Genomic DNA, 15,079 nt, shown 5'->3' on the forward strand with positions numbered 1-15,079 from the left:
CCCCCCTCCCTCCAGAACGCGGCAAGCCAGCTGATTGCCCACACAGGAGGGAGGGAGGAGGAGCGAGGACTCGGTGCACCTCCCCCCTCCCTCCCCTGCCTCCCAAACGCCACAAGCCAGCTGATTGCTGCCGGCAGGAGGCAGGAGGGTGGGAGGCGCTGGGGAGGAGGGGGCCGTAGGGAGGCTGTGAGCTGTGGAGAAAGCAGGCAGCCAAACAACCTAAGAGTGGAGCATTGCACAACTTTAAATTTAACTGATCAGCAACGTAACAAGGAAACAACGTTAAGCGGGATGACTAAGTGAGGAGTTACTATAACGTAAGGACGTACAGTAACTCCTTCAGAGTATGGACTAATGCATGCCATTAAAGTTTGTGTTTGATCTCCCTTCAGGTGATTTGAAACAAGAAGTAGAAGAGGACAACTTTAAAGAAACCTTGGAAAAACTTTGTAGCCATAGCAATGCAAATGTGGTCAAGCAGGCTGTAATGACCCTCCAGATACTGAGAGATGAGAGTCAAAACACCAGCTTCGTTTCTCCATAGCTGTTGGTGCTGCTTTCTCTGGCAGCTGGGGTATTTAAGAAAACGTTATCTTTTGCCAACAGCCACCATATTTATCACATTGAAGTCCACTAAATGCTATTAAACACAGCACAGGCTACAGCTCTCATTGACATGTAGGGCCTCATTTTCGAAACTGTACATGCAACACTGTATATCCATTTGTACATCTAGTTTGCACCCCCACCGTGTTACTGCAGTTGCATGTACCCACAGGCAATCCAGGACCGTAGCTACACTACAGCAGGGACACCCCCTATGGCGGGGACAGGGGCAAGGAGCTGCCTCCTCCCTCCATAGAAACTGCAATAAAGATCCTTCTTCCCCTCCCCCGTCATTCCCCTCAGGCCTAGCACTAGTGGCAAGATGTGCCCTTCAGCCCTCTGGAGAGACAGGTGCAGCAAGGGGGTCCTCCTCCCCCCCCAGTCTTACACCCTGGCTGCTGTGGTAATCTGTTTGGGAAGTGGGCCAGGACCACTGCAATTTTTTCTTCCCAACATGCACAGAGTCCTCTGCTGAGGCAGTGTTGGCAGGAGGCCTCGGAGCCGAGAGTCTTGACATGCACATTGTGTGAGATGGATGGAGCAGTTCCCACTCTCTGGGCTTTCAGAATGTCTGCTGACTCATTACGTGACTCATTAAAATTATTCTCATTTTAAAATAAGATCCCTTTATGCTGGTCTGGCAGAGTAAAGTAGCCCTAAATGGAAGTAAGCTGTATTTACATTCCTTTAAAGGCTCCGTTACAGCACCAGAGTAGCTCTGATGGTCTCAGATTCTGTTTTCCTCCCTAATTACAGCGGCTTTCCTGATCATGATGCATGACCAAATGTCTTTTTAAGGAATAAATTTCAGCAACTGCATGTATATACTAGGTTGTGTTTTGTTTTAAATCTTCCGTGGTTATGTGTATTGTTCCTGAGGAAAGGACCGTCCCCACACTCCTTGCAGTATGCTTCACTACATTACTGACTGCACCAACTGAGAGGGGCCTAGCATCTACAGCTGCATTAGATGCTCCAAGAGACACTGCAACATGTCAGACTTTATAAGGTGACATGGGACAGATTCTGCCCCCCACTTGCCAGATCAGAAGCATAAAGGGCCAGGACTGTGCTGTAAGGGGCTGGGGAAGAACTCAGCTCCTGCACACTCTAGGGCTGCCATGAACAGACCTACCCTGGCCTTCTCTGAATCCCTGGCACAGGGGACACATCCAGGGTGAGAGAGGGAATCTCCATAGTCCAGGTCATTATGAAGATTCTGGAGCAGTTCATGGACAGCCTGCAAGAAACTGTTGTAAATTGGCGCATCCCTCAGAGTAAATCAAACGTTTGTACCCTAGAACAAACATTTGTGGAATATTTAGATTAAACCTTTACAAAGGTGTTCGTCAACTCCAGCTAATTAGCAGTCTCTCAACTCAGATTAGAATAGGGCTCTAAACTCCAGTCTAGATGTATTCTAAAAGGAGAATCAGGGCCAAAAAAGTTTAGTTCTGAATGATTTCAAATATTCAATCTCTACACCAAGGGGCATATTCAGTCAGTTTTCTATAATAGGAATCTTACATGGCTGCATGAATATTCTTGTAAAAAATATTTAAATGTCAGCTATGTGACATCAGAAAAGCTAGTCATTAAGTAAAGGAAGACAATTCAAATCGAATGGAATGTTGATAGAAACCAAGGTGCAACAGCATAGAAGACTCATTACACACAAGGAATTAATAGAGGTTTGTGCATATTTGTAACACACACGTGTACAACTCACCTTTCAGCAAGGGCTGAAATACAAAATATTGTCTCAATTTAATGCTTTCAAATTCAATTTCAGATATCTTCATTTTTATCCCTAGACCCTTCCGCCTCCTGGTGAAGGATTTATTGTTTAAACATGGTTTAAATTTTTCAATAAATTCCAAGTACACCGCTACCCCTATATAACGCGACCCAATATAACATGAATTCGGATATAACACGGTAAAGCAGTGCTCCGGGGGGGTGGGGGGGGAGGGAGGGGCTGCACACTCCGGTGGATCAAAGCAAGTTCGATATAACGCGGTTTCACCTATAATGTCGTAAGATTTTTTTGGCTCCCGAGGACAGTGTTATATCGAGGTAGAGGTGTATAGAAGACATTTTTCAAATTAGGTATATATATTTTTTTAAATTGTCCATGTAGCTGGTCTCAGAAGCCTAGGAATGTGCAATATCATCAAGTGCTGAAATTAACAGACCAGAAGTGTCATGGCAGAGAGGCGTTAAAGTCCTTTCTTAAAAAAAATAAAATTAAAAAGAATGTGATACATGTAATGAAAATTAACTTTATTTATACAAATTTTAGGGACTCTGCCACTGTTTCTCTACAACGCATTTTACAGTTCTCCTTGAAACACTTTGACACTGGCTTTCAACACTCACTCAATTACAGTCTTTGAAGCAGACCATACAGAACGCATCTGTGCAATAAATCATAAGCAACATTTGGCAGCTAGGAGTGCAACATAAGAATGAATTAAAAAGGTCTCGATATAAAAACATACCAAAAGCACCTATGCTAAAGGCACCATCTCATTTGTTTGTGCTGGTCATCAAAAGCAACAATAAAGAATTTAAACCTCAGCAATAAAAACACTCAATTTACAAAATGATTGGGTCCAACAAGTCTCAGAGCTGAAAAGAAAACACGGCTCCAGTGATGAGAGACATGAGGTTTGATATATTAAGTCAATTTATTTTAAGGCTTAGAAGACAAAGGTATTGGAAGAAAAGGAAACCAAACTCCAAGGAAAACAATTGGGGAGCAGAGTTTGATCCATCCTTTTGTGGATTAGAAACACTGTTAAAGCTACATGCCTAGCTTCTGGAAGAGAGGGGAGCCGCTTAACATACAGCTCAGGCTGAGTTGTGGAGCAGCCTTGACAGACTCTGGTGGGAGCACACTTCAGCCTTCTTGTGCTGTAGAAAAGATCATTGCAACATGGGGTGGGGATTGTTCAGATTCCCAGGAGAGGGGTTCTCCCTTGGGAAGAGGATACACTTCTGTGTGCTTTGCTCAGTCTGGGGCTCACAAAAGCATCTATTCTCATCTTGATCCGTAAGCAGTTGTGTGTCTGAATCCAGGTGCATTAAGCGGAGACCAAAGCCTATTATCACTGTCACTCAATGGTGAAAAAGTAAATAAAGATAAAGTATCCCAGAAATAAAAGCACTCACTTCCTAGAAATTAAATGTCCTCTCATAGCCCAGTCCATTAGTTCTGCTTTTGTCTCTCAAGCTCAGGTCATATAAGTTAGAGTTTACATCTGATATCTTCATTAAAAAAACAAAAAACAAAAAAAGAACTTGTTTCTATTGTAGTGTGGTGGACTTGGTCTGAATGCTACCATTGAGATCTCAACTTCAGCAGTTATGAAGTTTGGTGGTGGAATGATTTGAGTTGCTCCTCATTAGGAGCCTTAGAGGCAGCAGAAGCAGTTAGCTGGTTAGCTTTGCAGGACTCAGGCAATCAGAACCTACATATCTCTAGCAATTAAGGCACTGCAGGTTCATAAAGGATGTTCTGTTTAAAGATGTGTTTAATAAGCAACGGGCAAATGTTCATGTTTCACATCAATTCAGGGATCTAGTTTTTGCTAACTATATTTGCCACTGCCAGCAGAACTGCTCTTTAAAATGGCTGGGGACAAAATTTCCAGAAGTACCTAAGTGACTTAGGAGCCAAACTCCCATATTGAAAGTCACTTTTAAATACACTTAGGCTCCTAAGTCCCCCAAGTTGCTTTTATATGTGGGATTTAGGTACTTTTGAAAATTCAAAAGCAGAAAGAAGTGAAAAATGATATAAACCCTATTCTCTGCTTTCTTGAGGCGTTAAGCATTATTTACAAGAGCACTGAAGCAGTGTTGTAAATAGCTGCTATTAACTTTAAGTGTTAACAGGAGTAAAAGCAACAGGAATAAGCATCTAATTGTGAAAAGCTACACTTCAGATTAATTTTGTTTTGCATAGAAGACATGATTGATAAGACAAGAGGAGTTAGACACTAATTTGCCATCAAGCAAGCAGAAGAAACCTGATGATACAGAGAACTACAGAGAGGTCTTCTTACTCCAGCCCAGATCCTCCGCTGGTGTTGGGGTAGTTCCAGTGAAGCTAGTGGAGCTATGTTGATTTTCCCCAGCTAAAGAAATGGCCTGCTGGTTTTACTGGTCTTTCAGGAAAGTGCTACCTCTTCACAAGTTCAGAGAATAGTGAAATCTATTCCCGAGATGCAATTCAGGTGCATTTCACAAACAGAATGTAGTGTTTTCAAACTAAATGGATTACTGTATCGTCACAGGTCACAAGCATAAATTGGTTGATGTGGCTTTACGCCTTGGGTTGTCTGGCACTGCAAACCAACGTTCTTAGTGGAAGAACTTTAAGCAATAACGATAGACATTGCTGTGCTACCTACTAAATGCAAATATCAGCAGAGAGTTTGAGCCTGTTGCCGCTGCAATAGATACAGCAAACATGTGGCACAGACTTCAGTTTCAGGGCTCTGTAGAAGAAGCTTCTTTTGCCCTCTTTCCAGCTTCTCCTACTTACTGTTTTTCTTCTTGTTGCAGATCAAAGAAAAAAAAAAAGTCACAGCTATGCCTGGAGATTTTACCTTCAGGTCTTGCAGAAGAATACAATAGACACTGTATTCTTTGTCGGTCTCTGAAGAAATCAGCCATTCTTAGACAGGCTTCCTTTTCCCGTTCTGTCTCAGTCATTGGCCAGAAAAAGAAACATGAAAGCTCAGCTGAAAGCCACATACAAAATATAGCATTGTCCATGAAATGTTTCACAGAATGTCAAAGCAGCCTTCTTCTAGCTTTCATGGAAGAAAGGCTGGTACAGATCCCTATTGGTATCACCTTTCTTCCAGTGAATTGCTCATTAATACTTAGATAACACATAAAATGTTACACACATGTATATAAAAAGATATATTCAGAAGTTTGGCATTCTAAGAAAGCATAACACTTTGGAAACACAAGCATTAATGTAGTAAAATATAATTACAAAAATATATACTTTACTAGAATTTACACTACGTTAGGCACTGCAAGTAACTGCTATCCCTGAAAAATAGGGTGCCATTACAAGCAGTGAACAGTTTGTTAGTAAATAACCCATAGTAAAATTGACACTGCAACAACTATTTAAAAGAGTTTCTTATTACGTATCACACCTTTCAGCTTTTACAGTTAATTCTATTCTGACTTTTGATTTCACAGAAGAGCAGAAGAATGGTTTGGACTAGCACTACAGGCCTGATCCAAAGGACACTGAAGTCAATGGGAGTCTTTTCATTGGCCTCCGAGGACTTTGGATCAGGTCTTAAGCACCCCAGTTTGCAGGAAACGTCATAAGGCCTTAATTTCATCCCTGGTGTAAACAGGAGCCACACCCATTTGATTTCAATGAGGGCTGCACCCACTTTGGGCCAGGGCCTACAGCATTATTCTGGAGACGCAGCTCTGAGCATTTCTTCAGCATGACTGGATCTGGCATTTTTGCAGGAAAGTCTGAGCAGCAAAGGACAAATGGAATGGGAAACAACAATGCATTCAAAAGATTTTTTTAAATAAATTAATGCTAGTAACTCCAGTGCTCCATTAGACTCTTATGTACGTTATATTTGCTTTTGACTAGCCTGGAAAATCCTGAATCAAAGGCTTAACAAAGTTTAGCTTGTCCTTTAATTTCTTTTTAGTCCTAATATAGCAATCAACAGTCAAAGAAGATGATAAACAACAGTGCAGTGGACAGGTGTGAAAGAGAACAGATGGCAGACTAGAGAGCTCTTGACGGATACAATCACATATTCAGTGATCTCTTGTACCAAGCAGCATTTTTAAATGCCTTCAGCCCAGCAGATATCACTCTTTTTGAAGTAATTGCTCTACAAAACAGTGTAAGCAAACGGTGAGATTTTCTCCTCTATAAATTAAAACTATTTACAAACATCTAAAAAGGAGAAATAGCATCAGAGAATCCATCTACCCTCATGAAAAGATTTCCAAATATGCTATCAATATATAATTAAATTACTCCCTCTTGAGAAACTTATGTTGGCAAGAACTTTCAAAATAAGTGGCTTCTGTTACTCAAGCATTTGAGTCCCTACTGAAATATCTACATTAGCTCAGGTCATATAGGGACATTCCCTACTTCTGCACAGCTGAGGTTCCATCTGACAACTGGAGACTTAATGGCATTTTTTTACGGTCTCTAATACCAAGACTATCATGACTCCCAATAATCCAATGACATAACTACCTGGGCCTTCCATTCAAATAGGACACAATGAAATGCTTGGTGTTTCGAGAACAGACTACGATGTTTTGAGAATAGACATTAAGTAACCTCCTTTGCCTATTCCATCAACGTGATCATTGTCGATCTTTAGGACACTCTCTTCTAAGACCATGACAAACACCATAACAGATGCAGCTATGATCCACATAATGAATGCAACATTTGCAACCTCCAGTGATAGTAGCTGGGAGCCAAGACAAAACAGCCCTTACAGCAGCAAGTTCTTCAAGGTAAGCGACTGGTTTATAGCAGTTTCCATTTCTGCTTACTGGAGTCTTTTAGTCCATCCCTCATAGATTTAGGGGAATCTCTTCCACATCAAAAGAGGTTTAAATCTAGTCTTCCCCTTGGAAAAAGAAACAGATGTTGCATTGGGGAGAAGGGGATCTGGGGGAGGAAGCAGTGTGTTCTTTCTGCACCAGCCTGCAGCAAAAGCAGAAGCAGAGTAACATCTGGCTGATACAAAAATAAGGCTTTTAAAACCTGGAGCACTCCAAGGCCTGTGTGTTTGTCAATTTCTTTTCACCTTGATGTCAAATCAATAGCAGTGAAATGTATTTGTCTTCACAGCTGGTGTCTGCTTTAGTCTTCAGAAAAGATGACCTGCCTTTACAACTTCAATATCCGAAATCAGTGACCTGGCCAGGAAAATCCCAAAAATCTAAAGACAAACACAAAAAGACACAAACCTGTAAGCAGTCTGGGAGGGAAAACACACATTCAGAAGATTACCAAGTTGTGAGGCTGCTCTGAGTAAAGGGCCAGATTCTGCTACCCTTAGTCAGGCTCCAATTCTGCAAACACTTAAGCACATGTATAACTCTTCTCAAATGAGTGTTCCCATTAAAGTTAATGAAACTACTCATGTGAGTGAAGTTATGCTTAAGATATTTGCAGGCTCAGGGACTTCTCACCCTACACACTACCGGGGGGAAAGGGGGGGGGGGGAATAAGGGTGACATAATCTGGCCCATAAAACAAAAATAGATGCTTTCATGCAACACTTCTACAGGGCTGGGAACAATCACATGACTTCTGTGTGTCCGAGTGGGGAGCCAGGCACAGCTAGGTTCCTTTAGGTCTAACACTCTCCCATTACTTCAGTTACTTTTAAACATTTCAGGCATTTCCATTTTTCTGCCCAGTTCAGTGATTCAACTTGAAGATTTTTAAAATCAGAGTGTTAGAAGGGACCCCAAGGGTCATCTACTCAGTCTAACCCTCTGCCAAAATGCAGGATTTGTTGTGTCTAATCCATCCAAGACAGATGGCTGTCCAACCTCATTTTGAAAACCTCCAGTGTAGGAGCTTCCACAACCTCCGTAGGCAGTCTGTTCCATTGTCCTACTGTTCTTAAAGTTAGAAAGTTTTTCCTGAGAATTTAATCTAAAACTGCTATGCAGTAGTTTGAACACACTGTCCTTTGTCCTGCCCTCTGTGATAAGAAAGAAAAAAAAAAAAAAAAACTTCTCCATCTTTTTTTAGGGCAGCCTTTCAAGTATTTGAAAACCACTATCACATCCCTCCTCAATTTCCTCTTTTCCAAACTAAACGTACTCAGTTCCTTCAGTCTTTGCTCATATGCCTTGCGTTCCATCCCTTTGATCATCATATAGCCTGACCCTCTCTCTCTCTCTTTCAGTCAATATTCCACTTTGAAAGCTTTTTGTAGGTTTAATTCACATTTAACTGTGCCAAAGGGATGAAACATTTACCACAAACTTTAGTGTGAAAAATATCATATCATTTTGAGCCTTTCACCAAAACTGAATTTCAAAAAAATTGCCATGAAATGGCCTTTTTCAAATTAAACACCCACCCACCCCCAACATTCAAACTTTTGCAATGTTTCAATGAAAACTGGTTTTGGTTGAAAATTTTGGGAAAAGGTTGTGCGTGTGCATGTGTTTCCCCCCTCCCCCCCCCAAAAGCAGTAAAACTTAAGTTTTTCACAAAAAGTTGGGCCATTTTTGAAAATTCAGTTTTCTCCGATTACATTTCATTGTGGGTACATCATGCAGTGTAAAATAATTTACTGATTTAAGGAGAAGACCTAGTCACTGAAGACTTCTATGATAGGGTTACCATATTTAAAAATTAAAAAAAAAAAAAAAAAAGGACACTCCACGGGGACCTGGCCCCGCCCCTCCGGCCCCACCCCAACTCCGCCCCCCTCCCCTGAGCGCCCCGCATTCCCCCTCCTCCCTCCCAGCCACGCGAAACAGCTGCCCGAGCACTACCGGCTTCACTGTTTGCTGGGCAGCCCCCAGACCTCCAGACCCTGCGCCCCCGGCCGGGCGCTTCCCCTCCTGGGCTCCGGCTGCGCTGGGGAAGCGCCCGGCCAGGGGCGCAGGGTCTGGAGGTCTGGGGGCTGCCCGGCAAACAGTGAAACCGGTAGCGCTCGGGCAGCTCGGCTCTTCAGCTACACAAAGCTGAGATGTCTGGGGGAATCCGCCTGCAGCTCGCAGCCTGCCGGAGCCGCTCTAAGGTAAGCAGGGGACTAGTATTTTCCCGGACATGTTCGGCTTTTTGGCAATTCCCCCCAGACGGGGACTTGAGGACCAAAAAGCTGGACATGTCCGGGAAAATCCAGACGTATGGTAACCCTATTCTATGATCTCAAAGATGAGCCAGTTAAAGATCAGACATTGCTACTGTTCTAGTCCTGGGCTTCTCCTGAGCACAGATTACCAAATAGGTTCATTGGTACCAGATCATGTGGTGGTTTTAGGATATTGACGAAAAGGGGCATGAAAATGCAATGAGACCAGCAAACCCACTTTAACTTGTGACAAAGGCAAGCTTGAACATAGGTCTATGGAAATGAGAGGTTACAACATCTCCCCAATTTGCAGCCTTGTCCTTACTAGTGACTAAAAAACCTAAAAACCATGCATTTTTTCCCCTTAAAGAGAGTTAACATTTCACAAAGCTAAGAAATTAAAATAAAACCACATACACTTTCATCCTGCAAAACACAGTGCTAAATTTTTCCCATACTGTTCTCACAAAACACAAGGATTTCAAATTTTCTAAAATATTATTTTCCTCCAACTACCATATATTAGGCAGATGAGAGGCTGAAGCTTTTACTGTAGCAGTAGAAGAATGAAACCACTGACCTGCAGCAATGAGATAGCTATGAAGGCTCCTGCAACAATGTAGATGTTTCGGGGTAGCCAAGCTTCAAGAGCAGGGATACAACCCTTGGTGAAAATTAAATTGTCCCATTGGTTTTTCTTCTGTGTAGAGAGAGGGGGAAGAAAAAGCATGTTACTTTTTCCACTTATATTTACTATAACTATGCAGCCAACATTTATTTGTATGGGTCTGTAGTTGACAGAACTAGTATTTTTAAAAGGAATCCAGAAGTACAAGAACTAGAGACTTGTAACTCAGATCGTCTTCAGTTTCATGAATCAGTACATGTTTCTTGCTGCAAATGGACTATTAATTAGGAACACCCTTCAAAAGTTCAGATAAATAACCAGAAGCATAGAAACTTATTTAGAATACACTTGAACTTTGAGTCTCTTCTTTCAGTGATAACAGCCCCACCTCACTACCTCCCACCGATGAAACACATCCAGGGCCGACACTTCCATTTAGGCGACCTAGGCGGTCGCCTAGGGCACCAGGATTTGGGGGGGCGGCAATTCAGCGGCGGGGGGTCCTTCCGTGCTCCGGGACCCGCCGCCGAAGTGCCACGAAGACCGGGAGCGCGGAAGGACCCCCCCGCCGCAGAATTGCCGACGACGACCAGGAGCACGGAAGGACCCCTGTCTAGGGCGCCAAAAACCCTGGCGCCGCTCCTGAACATATCCATGGTCTCTCTCCCCCTGTCCCTAGTACAGGCAGACCCTCTGACGACCAGAGCAGCTTCCATGCAGGTGATGGTATAGACCAGCATACAGTTATTTGTTCTCATAGTTTTGCCTTGCTGATCTATGTTATAGGTCCTGAATAAACATTGGACTATTACTCTTAGTTTCTCAAATTTAAAAGATAGGCCAAAATATTTAAGTTTTTTTTAAAAGAGTGACCCAATCTAATTTATCAGTATGTTAGATCACACATCTGAACAACCATCAGCTAGAAACACCAACACTGTGGGTAGCAGATGCTCACCTGTGCTCTGATGTCATATCCACATTGCGTATTCACAACCTTTTGCTGGGAGGGGGGGAAAAAAGTTAGAAATATTAATATAATCCTACCAGCTTGAGTTGACAGGAAGATGTTTATCTGTTAGAAGACTCATGATCAAACTACAACCAACACCAACTGAGGGAACTTTTCTGTCTTCTGTTCATGCTCCACAATTTCATTTTTTTTTAATGCTTATCTTTTTATAAGACCATGATCATGTACTTCAGCATGTGATGTGTTATCCCATTACTTTATAGGCCCCACATATCCTTACAAACTTGTTTCTTCCACCTCTCAGTTTTTATCACCAAGGCCTACCCAACATAATAAATTACAGCCCCCTTAGCTGTATCACTATTCTGCAGACATCTCCAACACCTACTTCTTGAAAGGCTAACGACCAAATACCTACACCTTCAAAAACTTGTGTCACTTCAGCCAACTGACTTCAACCAGCTTTATGGAGTTGTGTGGCTGAAATCCCACACAACGACAGTTGAACATTTTGAAGAAGGGATTAAAAAAAAAAAAAAAAAACCCAGCCTATTTATTTACACAAGAATGCAGGGGATTTTTGTAAGCCAGTCGTGCTCCCTTTCTTCCCCCTTTTGGTGGCATGTTTATGATTTTGATCAGCTAATAGCTGGACTCCTACATATCACAAGCTATTTGACTTGGATTATTTTTAGTGCATTTAGTTCAAAAGTCTACCAAGTAACCAGACTCTAAAATTCTAACAAACCCTAAAAATAGGACTGGATATTGAAACGTACTGAACTCTAAGCCTTACAGAGCACAGAGACTACTGAAATTACTTGTGGCCTCAATAGATAAAGAGATACTTGTGTGTGTGAGCAATTCTGAGATTCATTTCAAGACCACAGTTTTGTTAAGAGGAAAGCAAAGAAAAATAAAATAAAAATGAAAACCTGTTTGCTTCATAATTATAGTTGTCAATTTACCATAATTTGCAGTTATAGGAATTAAATGCCAAAAATAGCATCTTGTGCAAAGAGGTGTTTCAGAGTAGCGAATGCCAGAAACAACAGTTTGTGATGAAATCAAACTGAGTGGTACTAACTCAGACTGCTATTAAAAAAAAATAAAAAACCCATACACACAAAAACACAAACCTTGAGAGAGGGGCGTCCTTCAAATCTCTTCTGAAGCACTGAGATCCTACAGTCCTCATGCCCAACTCAAGGTTCATGTCACTGCCAGGCAAGCAAGCCAGACCAACTGCTTTTGGGCCCGAATCCAGCAAAGCACTAAAGCGCATAAATCCCACTGAGGCCAATATGATTACTCATTTTATCAATACAGCCAGTGAGTCCTTGCTATTGTATCTAACACAAGGGTGGGTATAGAACAGTTTTAAGACCCTTCACCCTAGGGGCTGAGCACACTGCTCAGACAGAACTCCCAGATCCCATCAGCTTTGGGAACAAGAGACCAGGAACTCAAGGAAACAATGGATTTCTAACAAAACAATACTTAAACCCAACATCCACGGGCTTCGGTGGTACAAAAATAGTTTCTCTAGTTCTGACACCAATGTGTTTCAGCAATAGACTAAGGTTTCTTTGGATCTCTGCGGAATCTGGAATAGCAATGTACAGCGAGACAGATTCTCCAGCAAGATAGGAGCAAATGTAGCATACATTCTCAGAGGCTCTCCCCTCCATCATCTTCATTTACTCTTCCAGTTCTTTTTCTTTAGGTCTTTTCATACTCTTCCCACTCCCAAACACATAGAAAAGGAGAAAATATGCTGGAAAATAAACTCTCTCTTCCTCCCAATCTTTATTTCCCTTCTTCTTAAAACCCTAGACATTACAGCATATTCAGGAAGCACATCCCTTCAAAATTCTCCAATAATAATAATATAGAAATACAAAGCCAGGAAACAACTCACAGCAGGATCAGGTACACAGCAGGAAAAGGGGACCCCACACTTCTCACGACTTTTGCTTTCAGTACTGCAGTTGAAGTAAATGTTAAGATCCCAGTCATCTGGCCCCTGAGCACCACAGCAATGGTTCTGCAACAGAAGAAGAAAAACTTAGAAGTGCTGTATAAAGAAAATCATCTTCATAATAGTCCTGTGAGATAGACAAGTGTTATCAGCTCAGTTTAACAGATAGAGAAACTGAGGCAGAGAGGTAAAGTGACTCTTCTAAGGCCACACAGTAAATCAATGGCCAAGCAAGAATTAGAATTCTGAAGTCCCTAATATCCAGCTCCATGTTGCTTACCCTAGACAAGTGGTTTTCAAACTTTTTTTCTGGCAATCCAGTTGAAGAAAATTGTTGATGCCTGTGACGCAACGGAGCTGGGGATGAGGGGTTTGGGAGGGGCTCAGAGCTGGGGCAAGGGGTTGGGGCACAGTCTTATCTTGGGCAGCTCCCAGTCAGCAGAGCAGCAGGAGTGCTAATGCAGGCTTCCTGCCTGTCCTGGCACCGCAGACCGTGCTGCACCCCGGAAGCGGCCAGTTGCACGTCCAGCTCCTAGGCAGAGGCACACAAGCAGCTCTGTGTGGCTCTTGCCTGCAGGCATCACTGCCCCCCCCTCCCCCCCTCAGCTCCCATTGGCTGGGAGCCAGTGCTCGGAGTGGGGGCAGCCCCATTGCCTCCCCGCCTAGGATCCGGACCTCCTGCTGGCCGCTTCTGGGGTGCAGTGCGGTGTCAGAACAGGTAGAGACTAGCCTGCCTTAGCCGGGCAGCACTGACAGAACTTTTAATGGGACTTTTAACTTTTAACGGCCCGGTTGGCGGTACTGACTGGAACTGCCATGACCCAGTGCCTTACATTCCGCAACCCAGTACTGGGTTGTGACCCGCAGTTTGAAAACCATTGCCCTAGACCATGGTATCTGTTAAAATTGTAACTTCCATCCAGTTCCTGGAGACAGACATCAACGTCATCACAACTGGCACTCTAAATGGTAGAATCAGAAGAAAGGCTATGGACAGACTTGGCCTCAGAAAATGAAATATCACTTCACTTCTATGAGTTGATCCCACCGGTTTCAGGTAGATACATTATGGAAACCATGCACTTCCACTGTCCACTTATGCTGTACTCATTTTATATAAAGAGGGCTTCATTCTCATATTAATCAAGCAATTTATGTGTTTATATACTTTAGATGAGGTACTGTTAAACAAAGCAAAACTACAGCTGGCGAATTTTGAATAGTTATGGGGTACAACTTTGTCCCACCCTCTACAGACCAGTTACACAAGCATTTGCCATAAGCAAATATAGAAAAATGTTACAGAGATTGAACTTTCCCAAAATGTCAGTGTTTATGAAACTGTAATTAAACACTTAAAATCTCCACTACAAAGTAGGATTTTCCCATTCCCATTTTACTGTGAAATTTGTATACAAAACTCACAAAATTCACAAAGCTTAATCAGAAACACATTCCTGAAATGTTTTCACCAAAAAGATATATACATGATTTGAGCTAACAAGACAAAGAATCAAACAAACAAATTTACTGATCCAGAGAAAATAGCCTGGTTAATGAAACAAGACATTTTCAAAAGTCTCCATTATAATTTTAAAATGTTATGGGAAGTGTGGACCAAATATACTGTGTTCCATTAGAGAGAAAAAACTAAACAACATCCAACACTCAACACTGGAAAATAAGTTTGTTTTAGAATGGATAGTGTCACAATAATTTGGGCAATTCAGAAAAAATGCATTAAACTTTGGAGGAAAAAAGGTTTGCAATAGTGGCTAGAAGGAGGGGGGGGGAACTGCTAAAAATTATTCTGGGTCAATACCTTCCTTCTACTTCCTTATATCAATATGGTTCAGAGGTTGTACATAAAAACTTGGAGACAACAGTAAGTGGATTTCCGCCTTTTCATCCACCACTTCTCCCTTCCCACTCTCCCCCTGCCCTCCCCCCCCCCTCAAAAAAAATCACTGCTAGAAGCCTTGGCAGTTTTAGTAGGTGCAATCAGTCTGTGCAAGTAAGGTAAGGCTATAAAGGAG

General features: G+C 42.3%; 2 protein-coding genes across 4 annotated transcripts in view; one reads left to right on the forward strand and one right to left on the reverse strand.

Moving 5' to 3' along the window:
• The window catches only part of LOC112113796 (rap1 GTPase-GDP dissociation stimulator 1-like), a 42,376-nt gene extending 41,832 nt beyond the window's left edge, over positions 1-544 (forward strand). The window contains exon 14 of the mRNA XM_029912005.1: positions 393-544. Within this exon, the coding sequence (XP_029767865.1) occupies positions 393-544 (152 nt within the window). The remainder of the gene's footprint in view (positions 1-392) is intronic.
• A 4,758-nt stretch (positions 545-5,302) lies between these two features.
• Positions 5,303-15,079, reverse strand: part of TSPAN14 (tetraspanin 14) — an 84,172-nt gene continuing 74,395 nt past the window's right edge. For all 3 annotated transcript variants that reach the window (XM_026653675.2, XM_026653676.2, XM_026653677.2), the window contains exons 6-9: positions 12,984-13,109; positions 11,048-11,092; positions 10,042-10,161; positions 5,303-7,580 (exon numbers count right to left, since the gene is read on the reverse strand). In XM_026653675.2, coding sequence (XP_026509460.1) covers positions 7,509-7,580; positions 10,042-10,161; positions 11,048-11,092; positions 12,984-13,109 — 363 coding nt within the window. In that variant the 3' untranslated portion in view covers positions 5,303-7,508. The remainder of the gene's footprint in view (positions 7,581-10,041; positions 10,162-11,047; positions 11,093-12,983; positions 13,110-15,079) is intronic.

Source organism: Terrapene carolina, unplaced genomic scaffold (assembly GCF_002925995.2).
Source record: "Terrapene carolina triunguis isolate 2854851 unplaced genomic scaffold, T_m_triunguis-2.0 Scaffold146, whole genome shotgun sequence".
NCBI classification, from domain to species: domain Eukaryota; kingdom Metazoa; phylum Chordata; order Testudines; family Emydidae; genus Terrapene; species Terrapene triunguis.